Source organism: Rhipicephalus sanguineus, chromosome 2, assembly GCF_013339695.2.
Source record: "Rhipicephalus sanguineus isolate Rsan-2018 chromosome 2, BIME_Rsan_1.4, whole genome shotgun sequence".
In the NCBI taxonomy this organism is placed as follows: domain Eukaryota; kingdom Metazoa; phylum Arthropoda; class Arachnida; order Ixodida; family Ixodidae; genus Rhipicephalus; species Rhipicephalus sanguineus.
In genome coordinates, this window is record NC_051177.1 from 44597820 (window position 1) to 44616228 (window position 18409).

The following is an 18409-nucleotide window of genomic DNA, read 5'->3' on the forward strand; positions in this document are numbered from 1 at the left end:
TTTTATTGCTTCCTCAACCAGCGATACGAATTTGTACCAATTGTACCCAATGACGAGTGTAGTCGTTGCGAGGTGACATGTCTTGAAAACTCTTGAAAATTTAGTGCACTTTTTATAATTTCCTGTGGTGCAGAAGGAGTTAACATGAAATTAAGTCTATGTACAGGCGAGCTTTTGCATTCTACCACCATCGAAAACGGAATCGCTGTGACCAGGAAACAAACCTGCAACCTGATGTGTAGCCACTCAATGCTTAGAACTCCAGTTCGTTCAAATTAATCAAGGGCCTCCTCACTGTTGACGCATAACCTGTGCATTGCTTTGGGACGTTGAACTCCACAATTTGATTTAGTTTTCAACTTTCTGCAGCAGTGAAAGAAATTTAGAGAGGCCGAAGCACACACTGAGTGCTTCTGAAACAGGCAATCTCGTTCATGTTTGTTCGGATAAACTGTTTTTTTTTTTTCATAGATGTGGAACCACTGTCGCAACTAAGTGCCAGTAAACTCTGCCAGGCAACCTGGTGCTCGTGCATGGTAGCTGGTCTTCACATATAGGTGTAGCTGTCAGTACACTGCCACAAAGAGTTGTTTGCGAGTGTGCCTTCACTTTCCTTCCTTTGCTTTCTCTCCTCTCGTGCCTCAGCTCGTCACTACCGACACTGCTCCTAGGTTATTGTGACAGCTGCTCAGTTGCCTTGCAGCAAGAGGTAATATCCAGCAGCTTTTTGTGCCACACCACTTGACACCCTGTAATGTGGGCACCCACATGCCTTAAGGTGGTGAGCCTGTGTGAAACGCTGCCTCTGAACACAGCCGGACTGAAGAGGCGTGCGGGCATTCCTTCTTATGGCCTTCGCTATTGCTCCGGACACAATGGCAGTGTTTCTCCACCTAGCAGTGGCAAACGCAGCGACAGGGTCACAGTGACACCACAGGGTGCGGTGGGAGGTGGAAACAGCTGCACGCTGCCGTGGCCTCCGAGATTAGCTCCGGCAATGCAGCGCGTTGCCGAAGCTAATCTCGGAGGCCACAACGCTGTGACACTGCTGTTGTTAATAAAGCTGGAAAACATGCATCGTTTTACCAGCATCCGACCTGGTCCGACAACGAACGCTCGACGCACTGTGCATAGCGAAGGTCCTGCAAGGCGAGCTTGCGCTCGCGTTTACTTTGCATGGACGGTAGTGGCAAACGCAGTGGCAGGATCACAGCGACACCACAGGGGTACAGCGGGAGGTGGAAACAGTTTCATTGCGAAGACCATATGAAGGAATGCCGGCGCACCTCCAGTCTGGCCATGCTCTGAAGTAGCATGTGCACCGTGAAATCGTTGAGTGAAACAAAACATGGTACAGGAAGAAACGTTGGGGACATTGTAGACGCTATCTTTTCAACTGAAGTCTATTGTAAAGGTTCCAAGAAAGCAGAGTGGGCGTGCATGCATCACCACAAACTAAGCTCATATGTAATCGTTCTGAAAAGTTTCTGATATGTTATTGCCTTGCCAAATAGCATGGTTCTTTATCCGTCAGCGCGACTGACGGTACACAGTGTGTGCATTCTGTGTTAGTGTTTCTGCAATTGACCAGTTTGGAAACCGCACCTTTTACTAGGTGACCACAGCCAGCCTTTTAAATTACAGTAGACTCTCATTAAATGTTCTGTTTAACAGGAGTTCAGTTTACTGAGAGGTGACCAGGGGTGCAGAATACGAGAACGAAACCAATATTGTCAGAAGCACTTGTTTCATTTAAGCAGCAGTTCCGTTTAACAGATTTCCGTTTACTGAGAGGCTACTGTACTCGGAGAACCGCTGCAAGACTCATTAGGCATTGCTAATACAGGCCATTGCAGTAGCTTGATGGCTCTGGCTTAGTGCTTCTGAACTCCAGGTTACCGATTTGATCTCAACCACGATGCCTCGATGGCATCGAAATGCAAAAAAAAAAAAAAGTCTGCTTAGATTTAGGTGCACACTAAAACACTTAGTGGTTAAAGTTTTCCATAGTCATCCATTATGTTGTGCCACCATTATTAGTGATGGCAGTGGCTTTGGCACGTGAAACCAGTTTTTTTTTTTTTGGCCAGTAATCCGTAAATTCAGTTTCTCACAACACGTTCTCCTGGATAAACGTTAATGGTCGGCTAAGAGTTTATACAGCCATGGTGCTAAACAGCAGCCAGGAATGCAGTTTGCATGGGAGCCCTGAAGTGACTGTACGACCAGGGTATCAGTGTTTACTCATGACTAAAAACGGTCACCAAATGTAACCCTAGTACTTCTGAGAAGTGCGGGAAAAGTTGCTTATTGAGCTTCACTGACTTCGACGTGTCAGGCACCTAGACTGATATACATCAAAATGGTCTGAATTAGAGCTTGTTGGTATGGCTTCATTATGGGAAATGGCGCGAGTGACTGGACAATGTTGTGTTGTGGCTTCTGTGTAGGGCAGATGGGTCAGTGCATAAGTGACCATTTGCGAGACACCCTGGTACTGAAGGCTACCAACAATTTGGTGATCAATTGCTCCCACGGCAGGTGCAGCTCCGATTTGCACCAGACAGATATCGTGCACAGCTACTACCACGATAACTGTGCTCGGGAAATCCATGAGGTGTTTCCATAGGGATTCTGTACGATGGTTCACCATCACTTGCATTAGCTGTCATATGACATTAACCATCTACGCAGGCTAAGTGATGAAATTCAAAGATAGGGTAGGACCCATGTGTATATTTTTATTTCATCTCTCTTGGTCATGCATGTATCTGGGCTTGGAAAAATAAGCGTAATGGTTGGTAGTCAGTGCCTTCTCCTGCCCTTTCTCTCATGTCCAGTTATTTTATCGCATTGTTTCCCGTAATGACTGCATACGTCTGCGAAGTACTTGCTTTTTGTATTGGACAGCTGGATCTTAGTCTTAGTTTTGTGTTCTCTTTCTCCTGCAGAGCCGTACAACCCAGAAGCCCCAGGCATGGAGCGTCCCCTGAGAGTGGGTCCGCCCCCTTTTTGGGGTCCACCACCAGTCTTCCACACGGCAAGGGCCCCCCACAGGGAGCTGATCGGAGTGCCAACTGTGCCTCCTTCACAAGGTGAGTTGAAGGTGAAACTGCTTGTGCCTGTTGCAGAAAGCTGCAGGCAAAGAGACAGAGAGGAATAATAATTGTTGGGGTTTCACGTTCTAAAACCACAATTGATTATGAGAGACGCCGTAGTGGAGGGCTCCGGAAATTTTGACCATCTGGGGTTTTTTAACGTGCACCTCAATCAAAGCACACGAGCCTCCAGCTTTTTGCCTCCATGGAAATGCGGCCCCGGCAGCCAGAATTCAATCCTGCGACCTTCGAGTCAGCACTTGAGCACCATAACCACTATACCACCGTGGTGGGTGACAGAGAGAGGGATTGTAATAAGGAAGGTGATAACGTTTGTTGGCAAAGATCAGAGAGGTCTCTTGGAATGTAAGGGCCTCCGAGACCTACGGTGCACTGCAGCAGCTGCACTATCTCGGAGGTCATGCCAAGGTGTCATGTTAGGGCTGTCTAGCTTATTTCTGGACAGAGATAATGGAGGCATTGTTCATTGTTTTCTTTCCTCCTTTTTTTGTTTCTTCTCTCGTGTTTTTCCTCCGTATCTAAAACATCTGCATTTGCTAGCTTTTGTTATGCATGCGTTCATAACTAAAATTAATATTTTCAGGGAAGCTGCTATATAGGCTATGCACTTCTCAGTTAAAATTATTGTCGGGGTTGACTTTAACGGTTATGCAGAGGTTCTACTTTGCATGTCCCGTTGCAGTAGTTAAGCCAACGCATTATGCTTGGAGAACGAGTTAGCACACTGAAGACAAAAATGTGAAACAGTGATTGTGGTGTTCTACATATGAAGATGAGGTTCATGCAAGTGCTCACGAAGTAATATAATTATACAGTCGATCCCGGATATATCGAACTCGAAGGGGATCACAAAATAGTTCGTCATATCGATAATTCGAAATATAAAATATGCGTATTTAAGGCTTATATTAATGCATTGTAGTTCTCGAAACAGTTTATGGAATTCGTAACAAGCGCTAACATGACGATTCGCTCGCAACTAGTATGCTAAATAACAAGGTGGCAACTTTTTCTTTTGCAAGTTACTGCACTTTATTTCACACGGAGATAGTGCGTAAACTTGTCTTCGTTCTTGCACACTGTCAAGTTCATCAAGTCATCCTACATATTGCCACGTGGGCTATGCAGTTGGTCACTGCAGGCGCGCTATCTTTATCATTTGTTGCATCTGTTTCTTTTGTTGCACGCGTGGAACTATGCGCGCAGTGTGTCGGAGTTTAACTATGTTACTGCTTTCTTTTTGTGTGTCACTTGACGTACTGATAAGATACGTCACACATGGTCTACGCCTTGTTTTAAAAAGACGCGCAGCACCGAGGTGCAGTGTTCTTTTACGCCTACCAACAGCCGCGCCTGTCGACGTTACTGCCGAGGAATTCGGGCACATGCTCGACCAATAAAGTGGTTACCTCCCGGACTGTTTTCGGGTTCCTACCGCACTAGTCGCAAGACTACGTGACATCTGGTGGAGGTGCGGGGTAAAGTCCGAACGGCATGACTTTGAACTCATAGAGGCCATCCGGCGTGACGAAAGCGGTCTTTTCCCTGTCCCGTTCGTCGATTTCAATTTGCCAATAACCGCTCTTTAAGTCCATTGAGGAGAAGTATTTGGCATTACTTAGACGGTCTAAGGTGTCGTCGACACGTGGTAGCGGGTAGACGTCCTTCTTTGTAACGCGGTTCAATCGACGATAATCCACGCAAAATCGCAGCGTCCCGTCCTTCTTTCTGACGAGCACAACGGGCGATGCCCAGGGGCTCTGCGATGGCTGAATGATGTCATCACGTAGCATGTCGTCAACTTGCTTCTTGATGGCCTCGCGTTCTCGCGTCGCGACTCGATAAGGGCTTTGGCGAACAGGCTGCGTAAATTCGTCTGTGAAAATGCGGTGCTTGGCGATTGTCGTCTGTCTGATTTTCGACGACGATGAAAAGCAGTTTTTGTGTTGCCGCAGAAGGTTAATCAGCTGTTCTTGTCTGTGCACTGGCAGCTCGTGGTTGACGTTAAATGTGAGCTCCGGTTCTGGTGCTTCGGTCACGTGGTCTGACGACGAGCCCATTAGGCTGAATGCTTCGCTGATTTCGGAAAAATTTTCGATAAAAGCAACAGTCGTGCCTTTGTTGAGGTGCCTCTTTTCCGCAGTGAAGTTTGTGACCAGTACTTGTGCGCACCCAATTTTGAAGTGAGTGATACCTCTAGCGACACAGATTCCACGGTCAAGCAATAACTCCGGTTTTCCTTCAACAATACCATCCATTGCTTCTAACCTGTAGTTGCCGACGGTAACGAGCGAGCTTGAGTAGGGCGGGAGGCTAACGTGTTCTTCGAGCACGCTCAAGGGTGCGGTGCACTCAGCACTGTGGTCCCGGTTTACCGCTTGGTCGGTTGAAAGCGTAATCGACTGCGACTTCAGATCGATGACGGCGCCGTGTTCCTTTAAGAAGTCAATGCCGAGTATCACGTCTCGAGAGCACTGCTGAAGTATTACAAAGGTGACAGGATAGGTGTCGTCATGAATTGTGACTCTCGCCGTGCACCTTCCTTTCGGCGTAATAAGATGACCACCAGCTGTGCGCATCTGTGCGCCATCCCACTCCGTCTTCACTTTCCTTAGCTCAGTGGCTAAGTACCCGCTAATGACGGAATAGTCAGCGCCCGTGTCCACTAGGGCACTAACGTTGCGGCCATCAATAAGTACGTCGAGGTCTGCCGTTCTTGATCTTGCGTTACAGTTCCGACGTGGGGTTTGGTCGCGGCTGCGTCGTGTTGTCCGGCTGTTTATGCGTCGCGTCGCCGTGTATTCGTCGATCATAGTTTCCCTCGGTTCGTGACTTAGGCTCGGAGAAGCGTGGCTTTGTCGTCGCACGTGTATTTTCATCCTTGTCGTCTGCGGCGGAGGTTGTTCGGAAATTTGGCCCACAGCAACCACACCTCCAGTGGCTGCAGTCTTTAGTTTCCCGGGCTTGGGGACCGGCCACGTGCAGCCGCAAACTGTGACCGACGTTCCGGTGAATGTTGGCGGGCAGGCGACGGTGAGCGGGAGGAATACCGGGGCCCCCACTCAGTGGCACTGAGGTACTCCGCAATATCTCGTGGTCTTTCGCCGCGTTGTGGGCACGGCGCGGTGGCGGAAAACCCGCGCAGACCCATTTGTCTGTAGTGGCAACGGCGGTAGATGTGTCCCGCTTCTCCGCAGTGGTAACACAATGGTCGCTGATCCGGTGCGCGCCATACGTCGGTTTTCCTCGGGGAGCTCCGCGGAACGAGGGGCGGGCGGCTGGTCATGTCTGCTGGTGGAAGACGACGTTGCGGCATAGGGTTGTTCTGGCGCGGGATGAAGGGGCGTGCTGAACGGCGAGCGGCGGCAGCATAAGTCATCAGTTGTGGTTCGTCTATTGCTTCGCACGGTTCGTGGGTCCCGAGGGCGTGGTGAACTTCTTCTCTTATTACGCTGCTGAGAGACGCCAGCTGAGGTTGCGAAGAGGGAAACAGCATGCGCAATTCTTCCCGGATTACGGCTCTGATAACGTCCCTGAGGCTTTCGTCGTGCGGGATAGTAGTTCTGGCAGTGCTGTCCATCGTTGCCGTCGATAGGCGGTCATAATGCCTTGCACGCATTTGCAGCGACTTTTCGATGTGGCTGGCTTCTTTTATGAAGTCTTCAACGGTAGTGGGGGTGTTCCGTAAAAGCCCAGCGAAAAGGTTTTCTTTTACGCCTCGCATCAAGAAGCGCACCTTCTTGTCTTCAGACATCGTTGGGTCGGCTCTTCGAAACAGTCTGTGCATTTCTTCGACGTACATTAGGACGGATTCGCCAGGCTGTTGTGTGCGCGTTTGAAGCAGTAGCTCAGCGCGTTCCTTGCCGTTTTCGCTAGGGAACGATTCCAGGAGGCTCTGTTTCAACAGATGCCAAGAACATAGCGATGCTTCACGGTTTTCAAACCACACCCTGGCGGAGTCCTCTAACGCAAAGAAGACGTGCCGAAGTTTACAGTCGTCGTCCCACTTGTTGAGGCTAGCTACCCTTTCGAACTTGTCTAGCCATTCTTGGGCGTCTTCCCATGGTGAGCCACGGAACGTTGGCGGCTCTCTTGGCTGCTGGAGGACTATCGGTGTCGTGGTTGAGTCGGTGATGCTAGCTTCTGCCTTATTCGTTGTCATCTTGATTGCAAGAGGGCCGAACTCCGGAGGCAAATTTTGCAATCGGCGGCTTGCTCGCTGGCTGGTAGCAACGTCGACTGGAAGCGCACGAAGGGGGCTGGTGCTCTGACTTCTACGGCGCGAGTTGGGCATGGGAGCGCAGCACCTCCACCAGATGTCACGTAGTCTTGCGACTAGTGCGGTAGGAACCCGAAAACAGTCCGGGACGTAACCACTTCATTGGTCGAGCATGTGCCCGAATTCCTCGGCAGTAACGTCGACAGGCGCGGCTGTTGGTAGGCGTAAAAGAACACTGCACCTCGGTGCTGCGCGCTCTTTTTAAAACAAGGCGTAGACCATGTGTGACGTATCTTATCAGTACGTCAAGTGACACACAAAAAGAAAGCAGTAACATAGTTAAACTCCGACACACTGCGCGCACAGTTCCACGCGTGCAACAAAAGAAACAGATGCAACAAATGATAAAGATAGCGCGCCTACAGTGACCAACTGCATAGCCCACGTGGCAATATCATTGAAGCTTTCCAAATAAGCAAATTCAGCACATTCGGCCACAGCAGCGGTGATTGATGCTGATCGCCGATGCAAGCTATGGAGCGCGGTAAACGGTTGTTTAGCGGTGACATTGGCATCTTCATAACCACACGGGCCCACTTCCGCGGAACCGACAACGTCAGCCTTGATCTCGGCATCGATGCAGTCAGAAAGAGCGATGTCGTCATCTGCACTGACGAAGTCGCTTGCTGTACTTCTGTCCGAGAGCGCGCCCAGAAATGCTAAGTCGCAAAATTCACGGAGGCAGCGTACGCCGTTGTCAGCGGTCATGATGCGCCCAAAGTCGCCACCTGGCACCAAAGCCCGCAAGGAAACGGTTCATGGCGGTTTTTTGCTTGACGTCGTTCCAAGCACCAGTCATCATTCTATCGCTACGAGCGGGTCAATGTTTAGTTCATCTCCCAAATGCGGATCTGTCAGGAAAGAAGCGAGAAGTACACGAGTCCTCAAGCCACAAGAGACAACGCTGCCCACAAACAACGAAGGAAAAGTCCCCATCACCGTCAACATCTTGGCGATGGTGATGGCACTTGTGGCTTTGTAGCAAGCTGCCGCTGCTTTGTGCGAAAAGCAAGAAACAGCGTAGCCTCCGAGATGTGCGTTTTATAACCGAAAACGCCAAAAATACATCACGACATTGCAGATCTCGAAGGCCATGCTTTTCAGGCCCGCATGCCGTCGTGCGCAAACAGGGAAGGGAATGTGAACATTGCGATGAGGCTGCCGAGTAGTATCTCTGCATTCATCTCATTTTGGTGCCTACGGCATTCAGCCCCTTTGAAAAACACTGCCCGCGTGTTACATTGCGATGAGGCTGCCGACTAGTATCTCTGCATTCATCTCATTTTGGTGCCTACGGCATTCAGCCCCTTTGAAAAACACTGCCCGCGTGTTACAACCTACAGATCGCGCATCAAACAAGCCGATGCACTCACAAGCACTGCGCAACCAACCAGATCAACGTAATGCAACGACACCGCCTTTTTGTCACATGCGGGCGAAGAATAATCAGAACTTGTCAGAACGTGGCTGAAAATGACCAGCATTTGTTAGAAAAAATACACTCCCTGGAGTTTAGCGCGGCGCAGCGTTCGATATATCGGATGTTTCACTGTGCGGGAGTTGGATATACGTGTGCACCAGTCCTATACTTTTGCATGGGAAATTCAAGGGGTTTTATTTGAACTGTTCAATATAGCCAATAATTCAATATATCCGAGTTTGATATATCCGGGATCGACTGAATAATTGCATTGTTTACCAGATGGGTAGACAGGTTCGGTTCTAATAAAGTCACTTTTGGGTCACATTACCCCTGCGGTGTGTTCAGTGCTTCTTTTGCAGCAACGATACTAATTACGGTAGGGTGTGTCTAGATAAGATCAAACACTTCAGCAATGACCGGGACCTCGTGACCGAGACCTCGTGTGACCGGGACCTCATGTTTGATCTTATCTGGACACACCCAGTAGCAGTCGCAGAGATTTTCTTTCGTAGTAACAGTGATATCAGGTACAGAAAAAAAAGGGTTCCTGCAGAATTAGTTAACATCAATGTTGTCACTGTTACAAGCATTCTTACTTTTTCTTTTCTTTCAGCTCTTTGTGATTCTCTTGTGTCCTTCCCTGTGTCCTATTCTTGACCAGGCATGCCTGCTGATGTGTAGTTTTGTTCTTAGCATTCAGTGGGACAAAGCGAGAAACAATAAATCATTTCAGACTGATACAGCATTCCTTCAAGACCCATACTTTGTTAAATTTGCAAGAATTGGTGAATTACTGGCAGTCTAAGTGAAAACATAACTTCCTTGTCTATTTTTCGGGGTGAAGCTCTAGGGGAGGTATACCAGTTTGACGTAATGTATACCAGAGGACTTTTTCATAACCTTCTAGTTTTTACCATTGGGAAGCAGTAAAATTCTCAAAGCCTGTTAAATTAGGTTTTTCGGTTGCCTTGGAATGCTGTGAAGTCCATCTTTGCGTCTCTACCAAGAACAAATTAACTAGACCCAAGTAGATGCCCTCATAATAGTAGAACCTTGTTGATACGTTTCCGAAAAAACACGGAAAATAAACATACAATCCGAATCCAGTAAAAATTGAGGCTGAGAAGCCCATATTGAGCTGCAAGGGCAAAAACCATTTACTTTTCTAAAAAACATGGAGGGACTCTTCGATTTTTGAACTCCTGGCAGCATCTCGCTAGCTGCCAGAGGTCAGCCAGCTAGTTGCGGTCCTGGCCGGAAATAACGTCATGGTTACGTGTGTTGAAATCCCAAGACAACGGGAATATTGCAAAATCCAACTCTGGGACAACTAGCGTAAACGTAAAGAAACACTACCGCCGTGTCAGCAGACGAAACTTTGCGCCGCATGAGCGTCGGTTCTTTCTGCATTGCCGCTTGAAAATATGGGGCTAGGTTTGCCGAAGAGCGGAGCTGATATTCTCGAGCATACTCATTTGGGATACGATCACGTACGTTCGCAAGATTACGCGCGACTCACCCCGTCCGTGATGAAAACTGCCGCCCCGCTAAAGGCTTAACAAGCTCAACTCTTCGCAGTGCGCATAACAATCACGGTACAACACGAATATGCGAAATCTCGTGAAAGTGATAAGCGTCCCCGAAAGCGATAGCTGCTTGCGGCTATCGCATACTATGTCGCACACTTGCGCTGATCAGTTTGTGTTCTGTCTTAGCTTAAGACATGCGCTGGTATGTTCGCCGCCACTCGTAATCGCACTATCTCGCATGGCAGAACGGGCTGTAATAGGTAACGCCCGGCGTAATGGCAACCGAAGGTGAAGTCCCCAAGCGCTCGCATTGCGATCCGTTGAGTCCTCACAAAGATGGCGGCGAACGCGCATCGTCTCGTTTTGGCGTCTGATAACCAGAAACCTCCCAGATATCTTCCAGAACATTTTTTTTTCTGGCAGCGTCTGATGACCCGCTGGTAGGCAGAATTGTCCAGTCAGAGAAAAATTAATGCGCTCTGGGAGAAAAGTGTGGGGGAAATTATCGGTCATATTCACTAGGCACAATGGCGGCGTTGCTATGGTTATGTGTCACGGCGTGTTGTGCAGCGGCGGCGGCATGTGCGTCTTGGTTGGTCTTGTACCTAACCGTGGCGGATTGGAGAAGCAACAGCCTCCATTCTTTGGACCGCATTGTTGGTTCCCCTGGCTGTTGTTGTAGCCATGGGGGTCTGAACAGAAGTGTGTGGAACGAGTGTGCATCTATGTACCGTGCTACGGATAAAGCATTTGCAATGCGCAACAAAATCGTGCCAAGTGCTACAGAAAATACTTTTTTTTTAAGCCATTTGAACATTTTGACAGCCAGCATCGCCGCCTGCTTTCGGGTCGGTGTGTGGTTGATAGAGGGTGGCGATCGAGCAATTCGGAGAAGACACGGAGGGGAGAATTGAGCAAAGCAGAGAAAGCGCGGAGGGGACAAAGACACTGCGGAGAAGCCGCCGTCGCTGCATGACTGCTGTCTGCCACTTCGCGCTTCACAAGCACACGAGTGGGCCCTTTTTGCACACCTGAATGAGAGTTTCTGACTACAAAACTTATCATACGAACGCAGTTTTCCACGGTGCTTAACGTTGCTGCAAAATAATTGTATTTTCCGGGAATGTATCAACCGGAACGTACTACACACAGCTGTATTGGGTTATTTTTAATTTTCGCGATTTCGAGCATAGGAGCCGGGAAATCGTACTAAGCGGGAACGTATGTACGAGGTTCTACTGTACGTGGCATCACAATGAGCTCATGTGCAGGAACTTCAAGAAGGTGTTAGCACACGTCGTTCCTATGAATTGTCCGGCTTACTGAGGCTGCTCTCTCACCCGCCGCAGTGGTCTAGTGGTTGTGCTTGACTGCTGACACGAAGGTCGCAAGATTGAATACCCGTCGCCGCGCCCACATTTTGATGGAGGCAAAAATGCTAGAGGCCTGTGTGTTTAGATTTAGGCGCACATTAAAGAACCCCAGGTAGCCGAGATTACTGGAGCCCTCCACTAAGACATCCGTCATAATCATATTGTGGTTTTGGGACGTAAAACGCCAACAGTTATTATTGTGAGGCTGCTTTCTCAGTAAGAGTGGCATGTTTGCCACTGCGGAATTATAATGAACTAGTACAGCTGAAAATACTTTTCTCACTATGTTGCCTCAATGGTGATAACACTCGCGACAATGACTTCGATGCAGCCGACCTGAGCCAACCTCCTCCACCACCTCCGCCTGGGCGCTCTGTTCTCGGTCCGCCATTGGGTCCTCCACCTCCGGGCCTTGCACCCACTGACGAAGGGGGCACGCTGTCTGCTGCCCCTCCCCCTCCTCTGCCCCAGGGTCCACTGCAACCCATGCGAGGACCCCCACCACCACCGCCTCACCATCATCACCCTCATCACCCTGGGGGCCCACAGGGTGGACCACGCTATGGAAGGGGGTCAGTAGTTTGCAACTTCCTTTTCTGCATGCAACAACATTGTTTGCAACATTTTTAGCTAGAGAGGAAAGAAAAGGAATAACAGGTGATCCGCATGTCCTTTAGCACGAAGTGTGAGCACCTCTTGTCAGCATTAAGGGGGGACGCGGATTTTGTTGGTTTTCCGAAGCCACGTCCCCCCTTAATTGAAAAGATGCAGAAGGGGCACTCGGCTGCGAGCTAAGCACTAGGAGCTGTTCCTGAAAAGCCTAAATAGACTGTTACAGTGTTTTGGATAGCAACGCCAGGTTCTCCCTCCATGTTTACAGCCACTCTTGCTATGTTGCCCCCAGTGCTTATGGTGTCCCTCGAAACCCATTGGAAATGCTGAAATGTCAAAATTGCTCTATCAAAGCCCCTAAACCTTGTGAAAATTTCATGACATGCTTAACTGTTTTTTTTTTAAGTTTCACTGGGCAGCACCTAAAGAATTTTGTTTAGAAATCTGGCTTCAGTCTGTAAGTTATAAGTTGCTTCAACGCTTGCGGTAATTTTCTTGCGGCGCCTTTCACATGTGCCTTTCCCTTGTGTTAAGGGGAGACGTGGCACTTAAATTTTTTTTTTTTTTTTCAATTCTTGATTGAATTTCATGGAAATTGCAGAGTTTAAGAATGTTTGTGTGCTGATTTCAAATATGCAATTGCTTTTTTCCTATGATAAGTAGTTTCCAGGATATCACAAACACCTACTTCTTTGTTTAAGGGGGGACGCGGCTTTCGTATCGCGGAAAATGGCAAAAAAAATCGATTTTTTGAAAATCACATTTTGAGTTTCTGTAGTCCTTTTTATATCCGATTCCAAAATATCTTCACCGAAAACCGCATAGAAGTGCTATAAAAAATTGTTGCGCCTGCCGAGGTGGCGAAAATTATTGGGGAAATCGCAAAAAAACACTGATTTTCAAAAAATCATAGCTACGCAACGACGCCACCGGGCACCGATATCTTGGGCTCATTGGAAAGCGCATTTCTCCGTCTTCAAATTCCCCGCTGCAGCTGGCTCCTCCATTCGAAAACAAGCGCACAAAAAGCAAATGTTCGAAGGTCGTTTCGAGCCCTCCGATTGGCCGCGTCCGCCATGTTGCCCCAGCGCGCCTCGCCATTGGTCCGATGCTCGCTCCGGGAGATCGTCGTCTGCAGCTCGTGCGTCTCACGGCTGTCGAAAGTCGCACTACCAGCGCAATTTCGTGGCGTATTCACACTCGCTCTGTGTTCACGGCTCGATGATCACTTTGAATAGAACTACGTTTTAGTTTGGAGCTGCTAGCTGAAGCTCAGTGGGATTACGATGGCACGCCGCACTCGTCGAACATCGCAAACGCGCGTCTCGGACCGACTCTCTAGCGTTGACTCGTCGGATCCGTGGTTGGAGGTTCTGCTTATGAGCACTTCGGACGTTGTGACGAAGATGATCGCAGAACGACTCTTTGTACTCGCGACCACGCATTACGTACTTTGAAACATCGGGCACCGCGGCCGGTGCGTCTACTGCTCGGAGTCGTCACTAGGCCTAACTCCGCTTACGGCGCCGGCACGCGAGACGAACCTCGAACTTTGCGGGCAAGAACAACGCATTAGCGGACTCGCGGCAGTGTGCTTCTTCGCAAGCAACGAAGCGCTTCGCCCGCCAGCTCCTCAGTACAGCGGATGGTCATCTTACGCATCGGCAGCGGACCCCACGGCCAAGCTCGTCGCGCAGCGGGTGTGCGTCAGCGTCCCGAAATGCGAGGCCAAACGCGTTGCGCGCCTATTTTTCGTCGCGCACCTAGGCATATTGCGCATCGTCACCGAATGCCGCCACCCAGCACATCGCGTGCCGACTTCCCGGACTATGCGGCCGAGCACTTAGAGGTGAAATAAAGCACTGGTGATGCAATTTAGGCGCGCTTGGGGCCGTGCTTGGTATCGCCGTAGCGCTCATGAATCATCTGAAAAAATAAAAGCCTCGCAGATAACCGTGTCCGCGACCGGGTGAATGATGAAACGCATCGCTGGCGAGGTTTACAAATTAGCTTGAGTGAAACTGGGAGATAAATTCATATCTTTCCAATTCGCGTCCTGAATAAACTGCTAAAAAATTCCTATTCCACCAATGTCTTGGCCATAACTGCCTGTTATTTAGGAGGAAGGGATAGGTTGTCATGATGAGAGCCACTCTTAGTATCCTATAAAAATGATTCAATGATCAATTGCAATCAAGACTGTTAATTATGTCAGTGATTGCATGAATACAAGAAAGCTGGCAAACCATCATAGTACACGGCCTAATTGCATTACAATATCTTGTTTTTTGTCATGCTTATTACACCACTTCATAACTTCGTTTAAAATCCATGCTACATGTTCTTTGTATATCAGAAAAGGATTTTAAGAAAAAAGAATGAAAACAAAGGCACGACAGATGAAAGGCCACATGTGCAGGAGGTCCAACCTTATAAAACACCTTAAAGATCACAATCTTCTTGTGTTTTAGAGAAGCAAGGCACCTCAAACTAAAGACAGGGCACTCAAGAAACTGCACATCACGAAGGACTCAAGAGATTACGACCCCAGTGCCTTTTGATGAAGTAATATCGTTGGTACAACTTTAAAAGCCGTTTTCTCAAAACGACTTTTCTTGCTTCCTGCTTCGCTTGTTCCGCTGATTTCTCAGTGACCGCTGGGTCTATTTCAGTTCTGTTCTTTGTTCTGTATTCCTTGGAGCACAGTTCAGGGCGTGACATTCTTGTTTTTTCAGTATGGCCTTTTGATAATTAGCTATTTGACGAGTTGCACAAAGCCTCGATGCCTGTTGCACAGTCACCTCATGAAAAATGTGAACTAAAAAAAGTTTCGTTGCAAATAAAAAAATCTAAGAATGTCATGCCCGCAATCAGACATCTTAGAATGCATAGCACTTTGAACGAGTTTCCTGTCGCATTTTTTAGGCGAGTCAGACTCGGAACAAGAGCAGAAGGTGAAATATATTGTACATCAAAAAGTTGTAAAGATATACCGTATTTACCCGCATAATTTGTGCCCTCGCATAATTTGCGCACGCCTAATATTTAACCAGCTTTGCTAAAAAAAAATATTTACTCGCATATTTTGCGCTCCCCGTCCCGCTCGAGCCAGCTCGCCGGCGCGCGCGCACGGGGAAACTTTGGACGGCCGCGCCCCGCGGCCCTCACTGAGCAGGCGAGCGCAGTCATACACAAGACAGGCTGCGAGTGCGAAGTCCCTTCTTCCAATTACTTCGTTCTATTCTCCGGAAACCGCCGAGGCCGTACCAACCGTACCCGAACACCTAAATCTGTTCACCGGTTGTCGGAACTATTCGAGCGTTCTCCCGCCGTGAGAATGCATGCACGCGACACGACACGGACTACTTTCTGCATCGGAGGCGTGCGAGGGCCAGTCGCGCCAACATTTTCCCGCGCTGACCCTCCTCCTCTGCGTCCGCGCCGTCCGCGCTGCGACGCAGCCTTCGTTGATTTCGGAAGTTTAGGCAGTTTAGGTTTCGCGATCAGCCAGTTGCGTTTTCACTGTTCTCTTGCGCTGGGCTACAATAACTACTCGGCAAAATTCAAGTTAACTGTTATAGAATTTGCCTACGGAAACGGGAACCGTGCCGCAGAAGAGTTCGCTTTTTAATACAAGACCGAGAAGGAGACCATTCCGAGGACCGAAGCATGGAAAGTTTCCTGCCGTTGAAGAGTACTTTTTCAAATATGTGCGAGAGCTTAGGCCCACCGGTATCGCCGTGCCGTGCCACCTCGTTACTCCCAGCATTGTCGCGAAAAGCTTCAAGAAGACGCCTCAACGCACTCGACGGAACCAAGGACGACGCGCTTTGGAAAAGCGGTGACAGCGGCCGCGGCGATGATTCTCAGTCGGACTTCTCAACCAGTGATTCTGACTAGACCGTGCATGACCGAATCTGGCTGGTTAAAGTACGTGCTAATTCTGTTAAAAACCGTTCATTTGCGCTATAATTTATTTTCTTCTTTAATGTATTATATCGCGCGTGTTAGGACTATATATTGTGCGTTATTTCAGATGTGCTCGCGAAATCTCCGCGTAATTTGCGCACCCCCTTTTCGGAGCTCCAAATTCGCGAAAAAAAGTGCGCAAATTATGCGAGTAAATACGGTATTCATGAAATTTCTACAGTAGCATTAAAAAAACATTTCAAATAAGTGTGCCAATTTTCATCAAAATCCATGAAGAAATAGAAAGTTGGTACCGAAAGCCACGTCCCCCCTTAAAGGGCAGGATGCACAGTTCTGGTTTTTTAAAGTAAGATGTGGATAGAAGACGACGGTATGCAGCAATGAAAATTTGTAATTAGGTGCACAGTGATGTCAGGAAAGTGAAGAGATGGCCAGCGAAAACTAGATTTTTTGGTTGATTTTCATTCCCTAAGTGCCACATCCCCCCTTAATTAAGAAGGAAGTGAGCTAGTTGCCAAATGAGAGTCCTTCTTTAGCGTACATGCGTGCGTTTCTATTCTTGCATTTTTCTTTCTGCCGTCCCCCTCCATCTTTCTTTTTTCCCAAGCCTTTATTGAGCCCTCACCATGATGCTGATGCTTTTTGCAGACAACTGGAGAAATTACAGTTCTAATGAGTTCGGTTAAGTGTTTAAAACATCTGGGTTCAACCAGGTCTTTTATGGTCTTTCTTTGGAACAGGGGAGTACATGGCAGTGGTGGGCGAGGTCGCATGGACTACGGCCGTGGTGGCATGAACAGGGCAGCCAACCACTACGACCGGTGCGAGCTTGAAGTGCGCAAGGTGCCACGAGCTCTCAACACAATCACCCAACTGAACAACCACTTCTCGCGCTTTGGAAACATAGTCAACCTTCAGGTGCGTCATGCTTCGAGATATTCGTTGATTTGTCGAGCCTGTTTTAGGTCACGGAGTACAGTCGAACCCCGTTACAACAAACACCACTTCAACGAAATTTCCAGTACGACGAAGAATTCTCGGTTCCCAGTCAACAGTCTATTGGAGTCAATGCATATTCTTGCCACAATGAACACTTTTAGATGCGAAGCAGCTCTTTGACTAGCCTGTGTAACGCTGTCCCTCCGTCTGCACAAACACGAGGCAACGCGCTTCCCTCGGCGCAGATGTTGGAGCAATGCCAAGTAGGTCACGCCGCAGCTGGGCGTTGTTGTCACGCTCCCCTCGCACGCTTCCCTCGCAGGTGCGCGCGTACGTCACTCTCTCCCTCACCCGCCTGAGCGCCCGCAGCTGCCGGCTCCAACGCCCGCTCGCCTCCCATGTCTGCGTTTCAAACAAACGTTTACACCAGTAAACGCTACACCGAGTTTCGCTTCAAACGAATTTTCCAGCGCTCACCGTAGCACCCGCGTTAGCGCTGTTCAACCCGTGACGCCACCCGTGCGCAACTCTGCTGCTTCGCATCCCATCAGGGTTCCCTTCGGGGAGATGGTCCAATTTTTTTCTGCTGCCCTTCCACATTAACGAAATTTGACGATGTGATTCCGGGCTCAAAAATTTAATTTGCTGTGCAATGAACACAGTCTCGAACATTTTGATGCATTTTAAAACATAAAAATACGTCTACAAAGTCTAAGTCGCGTGTTGGCATCACTAGAAACCACCGCTGTTGACTGAGCATGGGGGCCACCATCGCTTGATAGCGACGGCAATCAGACTGCTTTGGTTTCCCAGCTGGCTTGAGTTGTTTCTTAGTCGCAGACAATCCGAAACCAAAGCTCAGTTTTCCACGCTGGCGTGCAATCGCGGAACGATTCCTTTCCCGATGCCTTTCATTTCCAGTGCTTTTCGTGCTTTTCGCGCTTCGCCAGTGGTCATAGCGACGGTACATTCTTGTTATCATCACGAACAGCCCTGGGGTGCAGTCGCGGAACGATGCCTTTTCCAGTGCCATTGCTTTTCATGCTTTTCGCGCTTGGCCACTGCAACCAGTGGTCGGAGCAACAATTCGTCCGCGTTATCAATGGGATCAGCCAGCCGCAAGTGGTGAATGATAGGAATAGCGTAGAATAAGGTGTAAGTCATCATTCCGCAATAGTGCGCCTGCATCTCGGCGTTGTCAGATA

The 18409-nt window shown here is 48.8% G+C and overlaps 1 protein-coding gene across 1 annotated transcript in view; it reads left to right on the forward strand.

Moving 5' to 3' along the window:
• The window catches only part of LOC119382842 (RNA-binding protein 26-like), a 100748-nt gene that overhangs the window by 31577 nt on the left and 50762 nt on the right, over positions 1-18409 (forward strand). The window contains 3 exon segments of the mRNA XM_037650719.2: positions 2952-3095; positions 12055-12295; positions 17006-17183. Coding sequence (XP_037506647.1) covers positions 2952-3095; positions 12055-12295; positions 17006-17183 — 563 coding nt within the window.